The 21,856-nt window shown below is 42.7% G+C and overlaps 1 protein-coding gene and 1 long non-coding RNA gene across 3 annotated transcripts in view; one reads left to right on the forward strand and one right to left on the reverse strand.

Moving 5' to 3' along the window:
• The window catches only part of Selp (selectin P), a 42,031-nt gene that overhangs the window by 17,787 nt on the left and 2,388 nt on the right, over positions 1-21,856 (forward strand). The window contains exons 8-13 of the mRNA XM_076872949.1: positions 823-1,008; positions 4,107-4,292; positions 17,720-17,903; positions 18,684-18,895; positions 19,905-20,090; positions 20,921-21,040. Of these exons, the coding sequence (XP_076729064.1) occupies positions 823-1,008; positions 4,107-4,292; positions 17,720-17,903; positions 18,684-18,895; positions 19,905-20,090; positions 20,921-21,040 (1,074 nt within the window). The remainder of the gene's footprint in view (positions 1-822; positions 1,009-4,106; positions 4,293-17,719; positions 17,904-18,683; positions 18,896-19,904; positions 20,091-20,920; positions 21,041-21,856) is intronic.
• LOC143637818 (uncharacterized) lies at positions 9,574-16,337 on the reverse strand. 2 transcript variants are annotated; one of them, XR_013154492.1, is made up of 3 exons: positions 16,169-16,337; positions 11,492-11,743; positions 9,574-9,921 (listed from the first exon to the last, which is right to left on the reverse strand). It is a non-coding gene; the product is annotated as an uncharacterized LOC143637818 (long non-coding RNA). The 2 variants fall into 2 exon arrangements; XR_013154491.1 differs by having other exon boundaries at positions 11,459-11,743.

A 21,856-nucleotide genomic window follows, 5' to 3' on the forward strand; every position in this document is an offset into this window, starting at 1 on the left:
AGTCTCAGTAAGCCCCTGGCAGGCATCCTAGTGTTCCCACCCGACAGTTGACAGCAGACAGTCAAGGTCTTCTGCTGCATGGCCTCGAGGACGCTACAGTCATCTATTACTGCCACTGACACTCTGCTGCTGCTGGCAGCCAAGATTTATGGAGCAGTCCCTACAACCTCATTTGGGTTGGCTCCAAGAGGTAGTTAGAGTTATTATTCACATTTTAAAGGCAAAAAAAGACAACAATAGAAGTCGTGTGTTCTCTCCCTATTTGAACATCTATTTTATATGTTAAGATCATGGTATAATTTGACCATGATGATAATTTTTCATTCATTCTGCATCTTTATTGAACATCACACAGTGAGACATTTCCCACATCTTTCCAAAGTGAAACTGTGATTTTAGGGACCTTTAACATTCTTTTCACAAATCCACTATGATTTATTTTCAACTCCAGATTAGTGGCATTTATACTTGTTTTCAATATTTTGCTCTCCCAAATCCTATCTTGATAAAATGTCTCTGAATTAATTTTTCATTACGCATCTTGATTTCCTACTTGGCATCAATTCTTGGGTCCAAGAGTATGATAGTTCAAGCACTATTGATACATATTGCCAAAATGCTGAATAATGTTTTAGTATTCTCCTCAAAACCACTCAGGTGCACTGTAACTAAATGGCACTTTTTTCATCTTCCATTTTAAAAAGCCCAATTCAGGAATCCTGGTTCTTGGCACTAAGTGGTCAGGAACTTGTGGTTGGACTCGACTAGTCCCTGGATGCTTCTGCTCCCTGTGCCTTACTGTCTCCATTCCTCGCCCCTTAGCTGTGCAATGCCAAGACCTTCCAGCTCCCCGCAGGGCCCAGGTGAACTGCTCCCACCCCTCCGGAAGCTTCAGATACCAGTCAGTCTGCAGCTTCACCTGTGAAGAAGGCTCGCTCCTGGTGGGAGAAGGCGAGCTGCGGTGCTTGGCCACTGGGCACTGGAGTGCTGCTCCCCCAGAATGCCAAGGTAAGAGCACGTCCTCCCAGCCCCTTGGAAGTAAGTCATAGGTAGTGTTCTTAACAGCTGTGTTTTAGAGTTGGTAACTATGTAGAGTCCTCCTTGAAACAAGATGGAAAATCCTTTTACCCTGTAACCCAAGGATCCCAAATGCAAATGTCTTCAGAGGCTCAGTGGATAATACAGGTGTCAGGATGTTTGGCAATAGGTCACAGGGAGCAGAATGGTCCTCGCTTACTCCTTGACAGGGCCTTTACCAGCATCTGAAGGCTCCTGTCATGAACACAGCAAACTGTACTCATAGGCTAAAAATAACACCTGGAAAGAAAACTAGGAGGAAGAAAAAATCAGCTTCTAGGTGTTTGTCTCAAGGCTGATTTGGCATTTTCTTCCTAGGCACCATGAGGTGTAATGGTGGCTGCACTTAATAGGTATCTAGCTGTAGATATACCCCAAGATTTGCATAACAGTGGTGAAACACTCAGGATAAAGGGGAGAATTATGGAAGAGGAAGATACCACTTCAGGAACTGGAGGGTTCAGGGTTCTCAGAAGGTGTGCAGATTCAGTGTAATGTACTTGATGTTAAGAAGCCTGGGTACTTGTCATATTTTAACACCCTGATGAAATGCACCTGCTCCCAGTCATCTGCAATTTGAAGGGTAGATGCTACTGCTTCCTTGCGCCTTACTCTCTCCATGCCTTCCTTTATCCTCCCCATCCATTTTCTACTCAACATATCCAATTCCTTAGTTACATTTATGGAAAACACATTTTAAAGAGAACTATACAAAGCAAGATTTTTATTTACAAAAACTACCGAAAAATAAGAACACAGAAAAATGAAAAATATCCTCTTAAATATCCCTACTGCCCTAAAATAGATATTCTTAACATTCTGGTGTGAATTCTTCCAATATTTTCTCCATTTACCCTGCCTCATGCAATTAGTATTTTATGGTGTACATATAATTTCAATAATAAATTTGAAAGGATAAAATACACAATATTTCTGCATTAATAGCCATGCCTTTCCCTTTGCACAGACTTTCAGTATCTAAGGGAAAGCCGGCAGATACAGGTTTTTATGAAGAGGAAACCACTTGCTATTCAGGTCACAAAAGTTCACGGGTGCTAACACACACACAGCTCACTGTTAAGTCAGGCCACATATTAATGAACTAATTGATATAGAAAGGAATTTAGCAAAATTGAATGTCCTTTGTACCCAGGCACCAGAGAGTGTGGCCAGCCCCTGGAGCTGGGTCTGGAGAGTGCAGGTGGGCTGTGGCCTTGCCCTCAGTGCTCCTCCCAGCCACAATGGGACTGGGCATGTTAGAGCCCACACAGCTTGGGGAAGAACTTGGAGTCCCCAAGAAGGGTCACCACAGCAATCGGGACCTTCTGGGCTACCGTGGGCTGTGGGCTATGCAGGGCACAGATTTCAGCCCAGTGCTCCTCACTGCCCTCTCTGTGGGTGCTTCACAGCAGGAGGCTGCCACTCATCGGCTTCCTGTGACCTTCCAGTTCCCTTCTGCTTTTAGTTCTTTGTTTACTCAACCCAACTCTGTCCTTTTGCGGCTGGGTGCACAAAAGTGAAATACCCCAGGAGGGCAGGGCAGGAAGGTGCCTGGAGGCCTGCAATCCGCAGGCTGTTGCAACTTCAGAGGGGCCTTACCAGAAACTCTCCTTTTTTACTGTCCCTCTCCCCACCACACCCACCCCGCTCCTCAGAAGGCAAAGCCACAGAGTGAAAATGGACTCAAGCGCCCCAGGGCCTCATGGGCACCCCTTCCCTTTGTCCCTGCAGTGTCAGGACTTCTTGACTTGTCTCCCCTGCCCCGCTCACATGCACATAGAACTCAGAAGACTTTTCAAAGGGCAGGAAATCATTAGGCCTTTGGACGAGTTGATCAGATGAGAGGTCAAGGAATAAAGGGAAGAGAAAGGAAGAGAAGGTGCTCGAAGCCACGCTTTTCGATTCAGCGGCTGAAAAGTGGCCCTGGGACAGCCACACCACTGTCTCTACTCCAAAGCCACATGATGCTCAACCAGCACAAACAGCAAGGAAGAAACACCCACAACCGTGTGTTCATTCAGTCTTACCTTTCAATGTCTGCACCTTTAATCTGTGCTTTACAGCTTCCTTAATTGGTAGAGGAACACCTTGACAGCTACATTGTTTTCACTCTTAATCCTAACAAGAATACTAGGAGCTATGTAATACTGTTCTCCCCATTTTAAGATATTGTGATTCAAAGAGGTCAAGTGACTTGCCAAATGAGGACTTGGGTCCTCAGCAACCCAAGCAAGACCCTAGCACCACAAACTCTATAAACTGTGGCAAAGAACTGTAAGACCTAATTTAACATTTTCCTAAGTGAACAAGCAATCAATTTTGACTGGTCACTATAGAATGAGACTGTGGGGAAGTGGTGGAATTAGCATTTGCCAGCAGCTGATGAATTATGTGCCTACTTTGTGTCTATGATTTTTTATTATATTTCAAATTTAATTTTAAAGATGATTTAGTTAACTTCCTAAATAGCTAAGGATATCTGCAAGGCAAAGATTGTACTTTTTCCTATTTCAAAGATGAAGCAACTGAGGCTCAGAAAGGTCACTGTGCAGAGATACACTGCTGATAAGTAACAGAGCCAGGGTCTGCACCCAGATTCCTCCCACCACCACGTTGGGAGAAGAGGAGAAAGCAATTTACCCTGTTTCCTTTTTCCAGTCACTGTCATTGTTTTCTGGGAAGGTCACTAGGTCTACTTCTGATGAAGGTGATCAAGGGAGCAGCACCTCCCCTCCTGTCAGGGGCCACCGAAATGCTCTGCACCACTGTCCTTCAAACACAGTACCCGCTCCCTTTCACAGTCCCTTCCAAAGCTCCTGGGGGCTGAGCATTTCAGAGCCCAAATCAAACGAAAGCTGCTGCTATTTTAGACCTCCACAAACTGAGAAAGCACCAGGAATTCAAACAATCACTTATCCAGAAGCTGCCCCTGAGTATTCAAAGGGCAACATATGCACGCTCACACACACACACAGATTTCAGGGTGTTGAGTACTAACACAATCTCCTCCTCTGCTGCATCCATGGTAGCCGTTACTTGCTCACCTCTGCTGAGCCCTCAGAATGGAACAATGACCTGTACCCGACCTTTTGGAGAGACCAGTTATAAAGCCACCTGCCAGTTCATCTGTGATGAGGGATTTTCTTTATCTGGACCTGAAAGGTTGGATTGTACTCCATCTGGACAGTGGACAGGTTCCCCGCCAAGGTGTGAAGGTATGTGCTTAGGTCTTTTCTTACCATTTTCAAATAGCAATATAGAATGGAGAATCATTGAGAATTGTTCTTGAACTAAAACAGCAAATGCTCCACAAAGCCTGGTAATCTAGTCAGTCTCATTCTCTCCCTCCAGCCCCCGAATGTTTAAATAAATTGAGTTAAACATTTCAGATTTATGAAATGTCTCATTCCTTCATAAATGATGTTGCCAGAATTCTGAAAGAAAGAGGAAAGACATTATCATTTCCATTTGGAAGATGAGAAAGAAACAGGCTCAGAGAGGTTAAGTAACCATTTGTAAATAATGAAACTCAACTGTGTCACTGAAACTCATTTTCTGCGAATCTTTTTCTGCTATACCAGCATTCATTCTTTCTCACACTCACCTTCACTGGGCACTGCTAAGTCCCAGACACTGAGCACACCCACGGATGGATGTGATTTTGTTCTGGCCTACCAGAACAAAATTACTATTTTATTACTGACTCCTCCCTCCATGTCTGCATGGGTTGCAAACTCCTTGAGGGCAGGAGCTTGCATCCTCATCTTATGCCCCTGTAACAGCGAGACAGAAAACAGTGGATGTGTGATGGACAGCCAAAGCTGACCATTTGCCAGTGAAATTCACTCAAAGCTTTACTGACAGTGAGTGAGTGGAATCCTCCAAGGCAAGGTGGAGCTTATCTATGTTCAGCTTCCCAAAGCATCTGGCTGGCTAGCATCTAGCAGGCAGGGTGCATGTTCTAAAATAGAAATGCACTGAATTTACTAGGTCACAGCTGCTGCTGAGTTTCAAAAGGCACTGTTGTTCCAATTTAGTGTTCAGTGTAGTCAGGGTAAGTAACGAGACCAGCAATAATAATGAATATTTATTGCTTGTGTACTGCCAACTATTCATACATGAGCCACTCTTAAGTTAGTTATTGTTATCCCCACTTTGATGATGAGGAAACGGAGGCTTTGAGAGAAGAAGTAGCTGCCAAAGGCACGTAGTTAGGAAGCCTAAAGTCAGGATTCACCCAGGCCCAGTCAGACAACAGGTGTTTCTGCCACCATGCCACGCTGCCACCCAGTGGCAGGCTTCTAAATCCTGGGTCCATGGCTTAATTTACTCTTCCATTACTCAGGTTACAGTCCTAACCGCTGAAATAAACCCTAGGGATGGGGGTGCCTGATCAGGCAAGAGAATATATCAGTAGAAATCCATTAGTATTACATAAAAAATGGCTAAAATATTATTTATTCCCCTCATGCAATGAGAACTAATCTCCAAAGACTTATACTACCTCCCACCACACTATCATGTGGCATTAAGAAAGTCTTGTCACCTCCAAAGACCTCAGTTTTCTCAGTTCCAAAAGAAGAGGACTGTGTGAGACCATCTTTGAGGTCTCTTCCCAGGCCATGAATTCTGCAAGGTAAGAAACAAAATGCTACCGCCTGCTGTTCAAAAGATACGCTGCAAGCCCCCTGAGGAATCTAGAATATTCTTGGGGCCAGCACTGGGGCTTGAGCTCGTTCCTTCATTTCTCACTCATATTCGCTTATCTCATTGATGTTTATCATGATCTCTATTTTACAATATTCCACTTTTAATGATGAAGGATCAAAAATCCCTAAAACAAACAAAAATCTCACAAAAGTTTCCAATCATCTATGTAACCAACATGGTTGTTAAACCTGTACTCTCTGAAGCCTATTTCCCTTCACTCCTTTCCAGTCCTCTTTCCCTTATAACAGGTGGCATTTGCCTGTCTCCTTCTAGCCTTCCCCACCCTGAGACTAGGACCAACCCTGAGAGAAACTGCACCTTCAGTCCACAATGGCTCTCAGAATCGTCTACCTTACCTGATCCTGGTTCTGAGATCTGGTTTTTGTACCTTGTTCTCGCCTCATTCTCCAAACATATGTTCTAGATTTAGGCAAATGCTTGGTCTCCTTTCCCCACACAGCTCAGTGCTTGAATTTTTAACCCCTGGCACCATCTCTAGAGTTTCATACAGCACGCTGCAGAATCCTAGGATACTTCAGAGAGCCCATTGAGGGTCACCAAGTATAGAGGGGCGCTGGGGTAGATGGAGCTCTCCGATTCTCTTTTTAGAGTGCAATGCAGGATTTCATTTTGGGGGTAGCTTTGAAATGTCTCCATCATAGTTAGAACACCAGTTCCCTGGGTTCCATACTTGGGTTCTGCCTATTTTTTCTAGTTTCCTCCGGGTCCTTGCTCTCCCAGACCTAGAACCCTCTCCACGAACCTAAGTAGTCCTGAGGTTCTTCTGCCGACTCTCACAATTTGTGAGCACTTGTGTGCTGTTGGAGTATCCCTGTATTACTGTCTGTGTAGCCACCCTCCTGGCACAGATGAATCTCTCCTGATCAATAACACTGTTGCTGACCCTCAAACACTAGATTTGGTTCTGAACTTTTGCTCCTAACATCCAGCCCCACCATGTTGAGGTTGGTCTCAGCCCAACCTCTTCCTTTATGCCTTGGCCCTGCTTATCCAATTCCTGAAATATAACAAATGGGTACACTCCAAGCTCTGGCTGGGGGCACATCTCTATCTGTTTCTTCATTCTCTTCATGGGAGTTCCCACATTATTTATTTAATCATCTGCTTGTTTGCTTGCTTGTGTTTTAGTCTGGGGTTGGGCCCCACTATTTTACTCAGGTTGGACTGAAACTCCTGGTCTCAATCCATCCTCCTGTGTAAGCCTTACATGTAGGTAAGGTATGCTCCCACTGCACCCAGATATTTTTAAAGTTTGAGTTCGAGTTTAGAATAGACAACTCTATTACAATTATTATTTAAACTAGATCTTAACTCCAAGAAGTTCTTGAGGCCATATCCATTTTAAATAAAAATAAAAAAAATTTAAAAGTTAAAAAGTAAAACAAGAAATTGGCTGAATCTAAAACAATATGAATCAGTATGTCTTAAGATAGTGACTAGAGTGCAGTGACTGTAATAATTCACAGATGCACATGTCACCATGTAGAGCCACTTGATGGAGTGCAGGGAAACACCGTGCAGACCCTTCACTGAAGAACTGCCTTGGAAGTCAACGAGAGGGCGTTTAATGAAAGCAACTCTCATCCGTTTTCTACTCTTCTTATAGCTACTGGGCTTTTGCCAATGTTTTGAAGCAAGGCCACTTCTTAAAGTCACACGCAGAGTTTATTCTCCAAGTGAGCCTCTACGCCTACATTGAGCAGCACCCTAGATAACTCCATGAATTTAATGGAGCTGTGTCTGCTGTGTGCCCACCAGATGCCAGATCTGAGTTGGGCTTCCAGGTGCCTTACCAATGCTGCCCTCAAACAGGAAAGCCTGCATCCTTGCATGATTCACGAAGTCAAACCCTTGAAGTCATCTAAAGGGCTTGAGTTTGACAATGTGACTTTTACCTGAGAAGGTTCAGAGACTTCCATGGATGGAAAAGGCTGGAACTGCCACATTGGCAGAGCAAGACTGACAAAGCTGAAACCAAAGCAATGATCCAGAAGTAGATTAATTCTGTAGAAATTCTCATTTTAGAAATTCTCATTTACTATTTTAAAAAATTGACTTTAGTCATTTTTTTAAAATAGTAACTTCTTGTTTTCTTTTCAAATCAGACAAAAAAACACACAACCTTATAAGAATTACCCATTAACTTACTCATTTAGCAAACAAAAATTTTTAGAACTCCCTCCCATGTGCCAGGCCTTGTTTCCAGGGGCAAAGAATTAGAAGAACCTACACGGCCCCTGCTGTCCTCATGGTGTGTATTCCTGGGCTTAAAGATGTAATCATGGGAGATACTGAGAAAGTTAGGTTAATGAAAATGTTCACAGTGACTTTCACCTGGGACTTATAGTAGGTATGTTTAGTAAATGTCTGGTGAGTGGAATTGATGGGCCAGACATGGAGTTGTTAATTACTACATCAGATTGTTGAATCTGAGAACCCTGGACTGAAATTCACTGTTTGTTTCAATGGATCCCTGCAATAAGGACCCACCATCTTCCAGTGCATGACCCATTACTGCAGGACCAACATGAAAAGGACAAAGTCATACCCAGAGTTCTGATGCTATCCTGCAGGCACTTAAGTTAGCCAGTGTACCTGCCCAGTGAAACCCCACCCCGCTCCCTTTTCCATGGAACAGCACAAAGGACTTGAAGAGGGATTTTAAAATCAGAATAGCTAAGTAAAATGAGCCTAACTGGACCAAGGATTCAAAGAAAGAACACTCTGTTTGTCAACAATTCAATATTCATTGATAAGTCATAGTTTGTCAGATAATTTAATGAGAAAAAAACAATGCTGAGAGAAAGACATAACTGCAATAATTTATGAAAACAATTTGGGGAGGAAATTGTAGTGAACAAACTAGAAATTTGTGTATTCATCCACTGGGCATATGGTTATTGAGCACCACCTCTTGGGATCCTGCAGTAGAGACAAGGACAGGTGGTTAGGGGGTATTGGAAGCTTTCTGTGCATAGAAGAGGACTCAGCTGTCAGGACATGAGAGTGCATGAGTTCAAGCAGAAAGCCGATGAGTCTGAGGAGAGTGCACACTGCGTTCAGCAACAGCTGCAGAGAAGCCGCAGAGTCGGATCCCAGAGAACTGTGGGATTTTAATCAGTGGAAATGGAAAGAAATTGAGAGCAGTGTAAGCCAAGAACCAGAGCAAAATCATACCAGGTCAGGTTTGGAATGTCCAGAACTTAGCTGTCTTGAGGGAGATTCTGCACTTCCCACTGCTATAGAACCGCGGCATAAAAAATCAAGCTGGGGATTCAAATAGAGGACATGGTTTGAGGAGGAAGGTGATCATTGCAGTTTTAGATGTACTGAATTTGAAGAGATGACAGGATATCTAAGAGGAGTTGTCTTAGGCAGGAAGACGGTAGAAACAATCCTGGAGTGCACCCACCCAGATAGATAGTGGGAGTCAGAGGAGGCTCTGTGGTCTCTGGAGCGAGGCTGTGGACAAAGGAGGATGAATTTGTGAGCTCTCTGTGCCCTCTACATATCCTCTGCTCTGAAAGCCCACTGTCCCTCCCACTGCCCTGTGTAGTTGGAATGAGTGGTCTAGCCTCTACCATGCATGCGGCCAGCGCAATGGTTTCATTAATGAGGTTCTTGGCATAAAAGTTAGCTAGCGAGATCGAAATAAACACACAGACTCAGTTACCTTTTTCTATGACCAGGTCCGAGACGGCTCCCCTCTCTGGTTCCCTCCTCTAACCGCCCGGCAGGGCAGCAAGGATTACTCAGGGCTAGCAGGAGAGAGAGAGAGAGAGCACGCCAGGGAGTAGCCTTTTATTGGGGAGCAAGAAATTCAGGGGATAATTCCATCCAATGAAGGTTGAAGGGGGAGCCGCACTCCAAGGTCAGGGTCAGTGATTGGGCCTCCGGGGTCAGTGGTCAGTTACACCCCCACACGGACAGGTTCTCTCATCAGGAGAGGGCCGGGAAAGCTCCGACACAGCCAGAGCGCCTCAGACCCTAACCGGGAGTCACCCAGTCACGTGTGAGAATGGCTTCCGACATATTCCCCCTTTCTTTTCGCAAAAATGAGGCGGCGGTTCACTCTCTGGAGTTTCTGCATTCTTGTTCTGAAGACTCGCCATCCTACAATTACAACGCAATAAAGAATTAGCAGCAAAGAGAATAATCCAATAATGTACCAGGCCGAGTGTTTGAGAATATTTCCAGGGTTGAATCCATTTAACTCCTTCAATATTTGGTTAGCCAAAGAAGAAGGATCTGAAAAATCAGCTCTATTATTTTGAATGTCTTGGATATGGTGATGAAGTTCCAGAATATCCAAGCTATTATTACTATTTTGTCAAATACCTAACAAATGGTTTTTAACCTTCTCCCAATCCCAGAGAGAAGCATTGTACTTGGCAGCTGTAACACACACATACTTATAATTAGCATGGCATTTAAGCCTTTCTTTAAATTTTAAGGCTGAAAGTTCATTACCTATGTCAATAACAGTTGCCTCTAATGCGTTTAATTTAGTTTTAATCTTTTTATCAATATTTACTTGATTACGCAGAGCCTTGGAAGTATTTTGAGCTAAATTATTAAGAAATTTTGCATGCTGAATATTCTGAGACAATGTCAGAGATGCAGAGACAGTTGATGCAATAAAAGAGACTAGCGCCAAAACACCAACAATTATAACTCCAATAGCACGTTTAGGTCTTGCCAGCTGGGCATGAATTTGCTGTAAGACTTGTAAACCAGCATCAGCATACCATGGCTCTGAAATATTAGCAGGTAATAAAACAAAAGAGGGCTGATGAAGTATCAGCACTCCTTTTCCTCCATTATACCTAGTAATACAATTGGTTAGGTTACATTTATTACAAGTAACAATATATCTGTCATCTATCCATTTAACTTTTACATTTCCAATGATTAAAACATAAGGAGATTGGACACAAGCTCGTAAGCCATAGCAAGATCCCTCTTTACAGTTCTTGCCAATAAATCTTGGTAAGGGTTTGTCTGTAAAATGTAAGAATTCTGAGGCAGCAATTAAACGCCAAATATCTTTTTGAACACCACCTTTACTATAAGTCAAAATATTACTAACAAATCCTGCAGGTGTCATAGCAGAATTTCTTCGTAATTGTCTCTTATCAATTTTTGGAGACCAGTCTAAAATATACCCACTATCTTTAGACACCTTATGTTGTACAGGAAAGGGATTTATACAATCCATCCATTTAGGAAAGGTGCCAATCTCAATTGTAGAACTATTTGGACAGTGGTGTATCCGTGGAGGTTTGGCAGAAATGACTGGCTTATTATGGGAAAGTCCCATCTTAATTACTGATCTAGTATTAGGTTATAAATCTCCATAAATAGAATTATTTGTCAGTATAGGTCTACCAATCGCTGTCTTTTCTTCGAATGATACTTTTAGACAGCCAGCATTTTTATCGTGGGACCAACACAAGGGTAATTGGGCACTATAGCCAGAATAATTAAATCTAGTCACATGATTGGGAGTAATATGAGTATCTGTAAATCCTCCCATCATGAATGAGTCATTAGTAAATACTGGAATAGATTTTCCAGTCCACACAGCTGGGTGTACCAGGGGTGGATCTGGGAAATATGTCCAGTAAGTGTCTACTTGATCCCCCTTTACCTGACAGCCCAGTAGGGCAATTACTGTTGTTACCATCATCATTGGGGTCCTGTTTTTTCCTAGGTCTCGAAGTATTCGGGAAGCCTGGGTTGTTAGCTTCTTCACGTCTTCCCATGAAATCAGCTTTTTGGCTGGGTCAATCTGGTCTTTCTTCATCCTTTTCCGATATCTCCTCCTTCTGGATGGGGGCTCCTCTGGGTCGATCCTCAGTCGCTTCAATCTGGGTTCTATCTCTTCCATGTCTGATAGCACGTTCAGGCACCCAAATAGGACGAGAAGAATTTTCTGGGAAAATACAAGCATGTCTTCTGCCCCATATAATCACCGGGTTTGGGCCCTTCCACTGACCGGTTTGTAAATCTTTCCACAAAACTCTGCCTAAAGGGCCTGTTATTGAGGGAGACATTTGTCTCTCAGCAGCAGTGTGACCTTCTGCGTCACAGTTTAAAAAATTTAAAACAAACAAGGCATGATTAAGGCTATTTTGGGGAGTCATAAGCTTATCCCCCCTTTTTAATTTTTGTAATTGAAGTTTAATAGATAAATGAGCTCGTTCTACAATGGCTTGACCTTGGGGGTTATAAGGAATTCCTGTTTTATGATTAATTTTAAACTCTTGACAAAATTGTTGAAAAGAAGAGCTCACATAAGCTGGAGCATTATCTGTTTTAATCTGCATAGGGCATCCTAAAACAGAAAAAGCTGCTAGGCAATGAGAAATTACATTTTGAGAATTTTCCTTAGTACGTGCTGTGGCAAAAATAAATCTAGAATAAGTGTCCACTATGACATGCACATAACACTGCTTACCAAATTGAGGAATATGAGTTACGTCCATTTGCCAGATTTGATTTGGCTTTAATCCACGGGGATTTACCCCTGATGGCAGAGATGGAGTGTGAATAACACACTTAGGGCATTGGCTTACAATCTGACGAGCTTGTTCTCTAGTAATATTAAATTTTTTACGTAAGCTAAAAGTATTTTGATGATGCAAGGAATGGGAAGCTAGTGCACAGTCATATGAAGACATCTGTTGACAAAAAGCTACGAGTCTGTCAATTTTGTTATTACCTGAAGCTAAAGGTCCTGGAAGATTAGTATGAGCTCGTATATGTCCTATGAAACATGGATATTTCCGCATTAGCACTGCCTTTTGTAAATTATGAAATAATTTAAATAACTCTTGTGATGAAGTATACCCAATAACTGAAGTTTCAATATTTTTAGTAACTCCGACTGCATATAAGCTGTCAGAATAAATGTTAATAGGTTCATTTGCAAAGTAAGTTAAGGCACAGATCAGAGCTTGAAGCTCTGCTCTTTGGGCAGAAGTATAAGAAGTTTGTATTACCTCTGTGTGAACACGACTATAAAATCCTGCTTTACCTGAACTTGATCCATCAGTGAACACTGATAAGGCTTCATCTATAGGATGGGCACGTACAATCTTTGGAAAAATAAGTGACGTTAATGATGCAAATTGTATAATTTTATCACGAGGATAGTGACTATCTATCTGGCCAGGAAAATCAGCAAAAGCTATTTGCCATGGGCTAGAAGTTTGAAAAAGCCAATTAATCTGTTGAACAGAAAATGGAATAATTATGATATCAGGTTCAGATCCAATTAATTGTAAAATCCTAGTTCTACCCTTAATTACTAATTGAGCTATAGAATCATGAAAAGGAATTAATGTTTTTTGAGGGGAGTGGGATAAATAAATCCACTCAATAACTCCCAATTTTTGCCATATGGCTCCTGTTGGTGTATGTTCAGTTGGAAATATTAATAAATACACCATTTCCTTAGGATCAACTCTAGTAAGCTGTGCATTTTTAATTGCATTTTCAACTTTCCTTAAAGCTGTTTTAGCCTCTAAAGTTAGCTGACGTGGAGCGGTTGGAGAAGGATTTTCTTGTAATATCTGAAATAAAGGACTTAACTCAGAAGTAGTTAGTTTTAAGGATGGCCTCAGCCAATTAATATCCCCTAATAGCTTTTGAAAATCATTAAGGGTATGTAACTCCTTAATTCTTATCTGAAGATTTTGAGGACGGATTGTACGTCCTTGAATTATCTGACCTAGATATTGAAAAGGAGACACTTTTTGAATTTTTTGAGGAGCTATGCATAAACCCACTGTTGTAAGCGAAGTCTCTAACTGAGTAAAAATTTCTGAAAGTACCTCTGAATTAGCATGAGCCAATAATATATCATCCATAAAATGAATAATATATGCATCAGGAAAGCTACTTCTTATGGGATCTATCGCCTGGTCTACGTATTTTTGGCACAGAGTAGGACTATTACGCATTTTCTGTGGGAGTACTTTCCAGCAATATCTTTTAACAGGTTCCTTAAAATTAATTGTTGGGACAGTGAAAGCAAATCTCTCACAATCTCCAGGATGTAACCTTATAGAGAAAAAACAGTCTTTTAAATCTATTACCATCAAGCTATAATCTAAAGGAATGGCTGTGGGAGAGGGAAGTCCTGGCTGTAAGGATCCCATAGGCTGAATTGCATGATTTATTGCCCTTAAATCCTGCAGCAATCTCCAATTTCCTGACTTTTTCTTAATAACAAAAATAGGTGTGTTCCAAGGACTAAGCGTTGGTTCTATATGACCAGCCTGAAGTTGTTCCTCTACTAACCTATGAATTATTTTAAGTTTTTCCCCTGAGATGGGCCACTGAGAAATCCATATAGGCTCCTCTGTGAGCCAAGTGATTTTTTCAGCTGTCTTAGGGATCGGGGAAGTACTCAGGGCCCCTAATAAAAATTTTGGCTTGGAGCATTTACTAATCTTTGTCGTGAAGACTGGTTTGTAAACAGATACTCTTCCTGAAGGGTCTCCTTATCATCTCCAGGAAAATACCTTTGACTAACTTCCTCAACTGATCTCATAGAGTTAGGAGTAACTAATAATAATCCCATTTTGGTTAAAATATCTCTTCCCCATAGATTAGCTGGTAAAGTCTCTAACACATAAGGCTTGAATACTCCACTGTTCCCATCGGAATCTTTCCAATGGAGATAGTTGGCACTTTGAGCGGGCTGTGAAATCTGCCCTATGCCCTCTAGGTTAGCTGGCGCTACGTGTAAAGGCCAGTTTCTTGGCCAGAACCTACTAGATAGAACAGAGATATTAGCCCCTGTGTCAATTATTCCGAGGAATTTTTTATTATTAATTTTAAGTTCTAATAAAGGACGCTCTTGTCGTACTAACTGTGACCAGTATACTCTGTCCGGCGGCTTAGAAGCTGAACCTACCGGCAGGTGTCTCCCTGCATCACAGGGCAATAAAATTAATTGGGCAAATGTATCTCTTGGAGTGAGCCTTAGGGCATAATTGGATCTTACAGTAACCTTTAATTGTCCTTTAAAATCTGAATCTATCACACCAGGTACTACCTCAATGGCTCCCTTTAAATTATTACGTCCCAAAATTAAACCTATAGTATTATCAGGAAGCGGCCCGAAAATCCCAGTAGGGATTTGTTCTGGTCCTGATTCAGGACTCAATTCAATTGTCCTTGAAGGCCCTAAGAAAACTGTCTGCGATCTACGTTCTGGTAAAAATCCCTCCGGAAAAAATCGCGGGCTGTCCTGGTCGGCGCCAGTGACGTCACACTGTGCGACCTCTCCTCGAATTCCCCGTATTGTTGCTCGGCCCGGGAAGGGGCCGACCAGAAGTTTTTTGTCCTCCCGCTAGGAGGAAATGATGGCGAGAAGGCGGGCTGATCCGCGCCATCTGGATCCGCCATGTGGGATCGAGTCCTGCAATATCTATTATCGCCAGTAGATGGAGTCCTGAACTTGCGCATGCGACACTCCCGCGCAAAATGATTGTTTTTCCCACAAATGTAACATTTTCCGCGGGGTTTTCGCCCTAAATCCTGTGGCTTTAAGGTTTCTTTTAGGGCTGCGGCTAAAGCTACAGTCTGTAAATGTGTAGAGTCCACATCAGAACACAAGCGAATGAACTCAGAAACTGTGCCTTTCTTACGGTGCGGTCGGAGAATATCTTGACAGTACTTATTTGCGTTTTCAAATGCTAGTTGTCTGACTATGAATTCACTGGCTCCTGGATCTCCGATCGACCTGTTTGCAGCCTGGTACAATCGGGCTACAAAATCTGAATAATGTTCACTGGCACCTTGCCTGATTTTGGTAAGAACTAAATTGGATTGGTCCTTAGAGACTATTTGTCTCCAGGCACGCTTTGCACAATCAGTTATTTGATTGTATATTACAAAGTCATAATTTAACTGCCTTTCTAAGTCAGCAAATTCACCTGTCCCTAAAAACATTTCGACTGGTGTTTCTATATTACGTTTCCTATTCAGTTCTGCCTGTTCAGTACAAAAATCAGTCCAATAAGTTCTCCAGAGCAAGAAATCTCCCCCGCTCAGACAGGATCTGGCTACAGAAATCCAGTCGCTAGGAGGAAGGGGCTGGGAGCAAATATTATCTATCAGACTCTGTACGAAAGGCGAATTTGGACCGTACGTCTCACATGCACTTTTTAGTTCCTTAATGGTTTTAAAAGGAATTACAGCATGAACTCTAACTCTCTGATCTTGCTCATTAACTTGCTCAAAAACGGGAAAAAGTTGAAAGCCACTAGTATCCTCCCCCAATTCCTGAGCCTTCTTAATACCTCGCTGGAATGGGGTAAGAAAGGTCATCGTTAATCCAGCGTACCTGTTAAACTTTGTTCTTTTAGCGGGTATGGGCCGAATTTGAGTAGCCTGGGCAGGCGGTGTTAAACGCAGCCTGTCGAAATTTCTCTGTAAATCCCGAATTTCAACATCTGATTCTTCTCCCTCTGACTCTGAGACAAGGTCGGATTCTGCGCTATCGCCATTTTGAATTTGGTCTTCTAAGTCACGTGGCTGAGAGGAACTCTGAGCCCCTCTAGGAATCTCTTCCGGATTTTCCTCTCCAGGAAGATTGTCTACCTCCCTTGGAGGGCTCTCTAGGACCTCGGAGGTATCTCCTTTCTGATGTTGCTCTCCATAATCTCCCTGCCGAGTAACCTGATTTTGCAAGTTTAAATTTACATTTTTAACTTTGGGCCTGGCCCCTAGCGCCTTCGTTTTTAAGCGGCTTAAAGGAAAAGGAATTAACGTAGCCTCAGGCGGATTTTCCATTTGAATAGACTTGATGGCCCGTTGAATGCCTTTTAGCAGGTCTTCAGGGGGCCACGAATTCTGGCCCATATATTTAAAAAGACAAACTTCCAAAGCTGTCCAGGTTCTCTGAATATTATCTATGCCTCCAGGTAATTCATTTGAAAGACAGACCTTTTGTAACTTTCTTCCTAATTTCTCCCAAGTAAGTAAATTTGGAGACTCTTGTTCACAAAACCAAGGACAATATTTACCTACAATCTCTAAGAATTGTAATAACTGAGCTTTCTTTATCTGTTTTCCTTTCTGATTAATTATACTGTCTAAAATAGTCAGATACATTTCCTTATCCGTAGAAGTTGAATTTCCCATTTTAATTAATTTAACGTCTCTTTCCTTCAATATCTTAAGGTACTTTTGTGACCCAAATTGTTACCACTTCCTTTTGTGACCCAAATTGTCACTATTTCCTTTATCTTTACTTTTTTCTTTATCTTTATAGCGCGCTCCCACTCAATCTAGCTAATCTAGAATGCCCCCCTCGTGGGCGCCAATTCTACCATGCGGCCAGCGCAATGGTTTCATTAATGAGGTTCTTGGCATAAAAGTTAGCTAGCGAGATCGAAATAAACACACAGACTCAGTTACCTTTTTCTATGACCAGGTCCGAGACGGCTCCCCTCTCTGGTTCCCTCCTCTAACCGCCCGGCAGGGCAGCAAGGATTACTCAGGGCTAGCAGGAGAGAGAGAGAGAGAGCACGCCAGGGAGTAGCCTTTTATTGGGGAGCAAGAAATTCAGGGGATAATTCCATCCAATGAAGGTTGAAGGGGGAGCCGCACTCCAAGGTCAGGGTCAGTGATTGGGCCTCCGGGGTCAGTGGTCAGTTACACCCCCACACGGACAGGTTCTCTCATCAGGAGAGGGCCGGGAAAGCTCCGACACAGCCAGAGCGCCTCAGACCCTAACCGGGAGTCACCCAGTCACGTGTGAGAATGGCTTCCGACACTAGCCAAACACCTGGAATACAGTAAGTGGTAAATAAATACTTGTTGAATATATGGATGGAGCACAGAACTTCTGAGTGCATTTGGTGATTGTGTCATTCTTGGCTTGGTACTCCAGCCCTCAAGTACCCAAAACTCTTTGTCCCCCAGCAGGGCAGCCTCGACTATTCTCACACTCACAGAGAACTGGGTGTTAGCTCCCCCTGCTGTTTCTCATGTAACAAGGGCTTTGGGTTAGAGGGATCAGGCAGCATAGAGTGCACATCTCCTGGAAGAAGGTCAGCACATCCCCCATCTGCAAAGGTAAAAACAGATACTTGCTGGGACATTTTCATGTCGGGAATGTCCCCCACAATGATAACACACATGTGGCTCTCATAGGTGGCAGGTGCGTGTTACACATCATTTGGGTTTAGCAAACACAACCCATGGGTTAAAATAATGTCTAAGGAGTGACAGGATTGTTTATGCTTATAAATAAAAGATATACTGATGCTTCTGTAGAAATCATGTTTTATACAGTATTTAGCCTCGTATTCCAAAAGGGCTTCGCTGAGCAAACCAAGTGGTGCCTATTACTTCATTGCCAAGAGTACAAGGGCTGCTGTTACCAGTCCAGTTTTGCAAATCAAGAAACTGAGGTGCAGAGAAGTTAGTCATCTTCTTGCCACATAGAAAGTGGCAAACCCAGTGGCATCTCCTTTCATGTTGACCTTTGACCAGAGAACAATATCACCTCCCAGTAAAGCAGAGGAAGGCATACAACTGGCCCATGTGCGTTTAGCCTACTGAATTGCTACTTCTGCAACAACTCTTCTGCTGATTCCCTTTTCTCAAAATTGTTATTAGTGACCCTGCCCGCCCTTTCTTCTTGTGTAGGAGAATCATCTCTTCAGGGGCACTTGTAAACAATTTTCCTCTTCTGCTTTCCACGCCTGAGATTAATCACTTTAACTTCCTTACAGATGTCAGTAGCGCCTCCCCCATGGTGAAAGGAGTGGGGGGCAGTTTCCATGTCAGCCTTAACTCTGACATGCTGCTTTTAACTGAGAGCTCTCTAAATTGAAATACCCTCTCAACACAGGTGTAGCATCAGTTTCTACCTACAAGGTTCGATGCCCAGCCCTTGTTGCTTCTGGGCAGGGAACAATGACCTGCAGACATCCTGGGGAAACTTTTGGCTTGGACACCACTTGCTACTTTGGATGCAAAGCTGGATTCACACTCACAGGAGACAGCACCCTCAAGTGCAAGCCTTCAGGACAATGGACAGCAGTAACCCCAGCCTGCAGAGGTAAAGTGAAAAGCAGCAGGAGGTTCTGACATGCTATCCTGCAGGCACTTAAGTTAGCAGTGTACCTGCCCCAGCAGCCACTGCATGGGTCGAGTCCTCCATGAATTCCACACCCATCCAGTCAGCTGCACTGTGCCACACGCACATCTCTGCCCTTCCTCCTCTTGATGGAGCTAATGCCCTGGTTCTCAAAGCTCTAAGGAGGAAACAAGCACAGATGTGTTAGAAACTCGAATGCTAAGAATGAAACCAGCTGTATGATTTGTGAAACATAAGCTACAATGTTTTTAGGCGACAGGATAAACACTTCATATTTTCATAATAATTGGAATCTAGACAGTTACACCTATGTGATACTTCCTGGAGAGCTTCACCCCATAAAGGAAGCTTAACATTTTATATCCCTTTCATCTTTACATCTCCCACAAAGCACAACACAGAGCTCTACAAATATCAGTACTGCCAATAATATTTACTTAAATTAGATATAATTCCTAAGCTTCCATTTCCCATTCCATAAGTTAGAAAAAAGAACATGAAATTCCCTGAAAAAATAGTTAAAAGAGGATGATGGCCTCTACTTTCAAACTTCCAGAATCTACTATGGAAATAAAAAAACTTCCAGTTCTAGCTGCACTGAGTGCTTATTAAGTATTTTAATAAATACATGCTGACCTGCCAGTTAACCATCAGGTACTAATAATAACACTTAAAAATAGTATTTTTGAGAGAAAAAAGTTGCAAATAGTATTTTTGGAGGCAAAGTCAACCCCTTAGCAGATGTTTATTGGATGCTGCTGGCCCCTCCTTGTTCTTTGGCTAGCATTCTCTGAGGGGATATTAGCATTGTGTGATATTGGAAGAGTGGGCATGAGTGTGAAGTGGCTGATCTCCTTCTGACCTTTTCATAGTCTACTGTCTACTGGCAATGCTAGTCAGGTTACAGATGAAACCATGATCTCATTCACCATCATTCTTCATGCTGTTTCTCCTCCTTCTTTTCCTGCAGCCATCAAATGCTCAGAACTGCATATCAACAAGCCAACAGTGATGAACTGTTCCAACCCCTGGGGGAATTTCAGCTATGGGTCAACCTGCACCTTCCATTGTCCAGAGGGTCATTTACTTAATGGCTCTGCCAGAGCAGCATGCCAAGAGAATGGACACTGGTCAGCTACCACACCAACCTGCCAAGGTACATTTTTCATATGGTTTAGGAAGTCTTCTCAATATGAAAAACAAATCAGTATTTCTTCTCTCTATATCTGTCACAGTTGTCCTCCTTTCTGTCACAAGGTTTCCCCTTGCTTGATAAAGGTTTCACAATGAGTCAGACAGAATCTCCTTGCTTTATGTAGAGCAGTGGGAATTAAATTCAGTGATTCTGTGTACATAACTGCCACTCCTTTTCAGGGCTCAGATTTGTGAAATAAGTTCCCTTGCTTACTTGTAATCTCTACTAACACATCTTGAAGTTTCAAAATATGTTAATCATGCAGATTCTGGTTTATTACTTCAGAAGAATTTTGTTTACCACTTACCTCTAGAAATATCACAGATCTTAATTATGCTCCACCTGTTTGCAAGCTTCAATTCAGCTCCAAGTTTCTCCCCTGCTTTTTCCCTAGCACCTTATTCTGATTACTTTCTGTTGCATTTCTGAATTTTTGATGGCCAAAAAAAATTCCCCATGGCTCATTTTATTTGCTCAAACTTCCATGTGTAGGCCCCTTGCATCTACAATGTCTTTCCTATTATTAGGTCTTCTTCTGAAGGCTTTGAAATTACATTTAATATTTAAGTCTTAGGAATATGATCCTGTGTGCTTCCCACTCTCTGATCATGGTTTTCTGACTTCCATATCTCCTTTCACAGCAGGCTGTCAGAACTGGCAGGTCCATGGATGATCCAAGAACATCTTAGAGTTCTTGGGACCCTTTGAAGAGAACAACTGGCCTTTGCACAGAGCACTTCTCATATCTTGCATGTGCATGTTTTTTGTTTTTTGTTTTTTTTTTTTTGCAGAGGGGCCATTGACTGTCCAGGAGGCCCTGACTTACTTTGGTGGAGCTGTGGCTTCTACAATAGGTCTGATCACGGGTGGGACACTCTTGGCTCTGCTGAGAAAGCGTCTCAGAAAGAAAGGTAAATAAGAATGAGTTTTCCTCTTGCTTTCTTCTTTCATGTGATTTTGGATGGGGTGGTGAAGCCACCATTTCAATAGTTCATGTTTGGAAACATTTAATTAAAAGAAGGCAGAGATAACTTAGTGATCCTGAGAACTGACTGTCCAGCAAAATCACCTGGAGAAATTTACCAAATGCTGATGTTCCCACAGGGAGACTTGGGCATGAGCCTATAAATCTGAAGTTTTCAAAAGCCCTCCTTCAAAATTCTGAGGAGGCAGTTTTGCAGTTCAGCATTTGCAATCACAAAACCAAATTTTAAAATTGTCATGTCAGCTTCCTTCACTCATTCCTTTATGTGACAGTCATTTACAGTCTGTTAGGCACTGTAATGATGGTCCCTGGTATTAATTAAGGTTGCTATACCTGGTAGGTAGCCCATTCTGTGTTCCGGTGATAGGCTGCTTGTGTTTTTGTTCTCACACATGTCCCCCACTTGAGTCTGTGTGTTTGGTCAATACACACAGACTCAAGTGGGGGTACATGTGTGAGAACAAAAACAGCAGCCTATTACCGGAACACAGAATGGGCTTCCTAAACCAGACTGGGGGTCAGAGAAGCTTCCTCAAGCTTAGCTTTGAAGAACAAATGGGAGGGATTTGATGAAGGGGGAAAATGGATATAGAGCTCCAGGAGAAAAAGTGGCACATGGCAAGATGTGAAAGGGAGGAAACCTGGGAAAATGGTGTGTAGTTGCCAGTGTGCCTGAGTCCAGAGGGGCTTACAGAGGAGACAGGAAATGAAGTGTGAGCCTGTGGAGCAGCTGCTTTATTAG

This window comes from Callospermophilus lateralis, chromosome 13, assembly GCF_048772815.1.
Source record: "Callospermophilus lateralis isolate mCalLat2 chromosome 13, mCalLat2.hap1, whole genome shotgun sequence".
Taxonomy (NCBI): Eukaryota; Metazoa; Chordata; class Mammalia; order Rodentia; family Sciuridae; genus Callospermophilus; species Callospermophilus lateralis.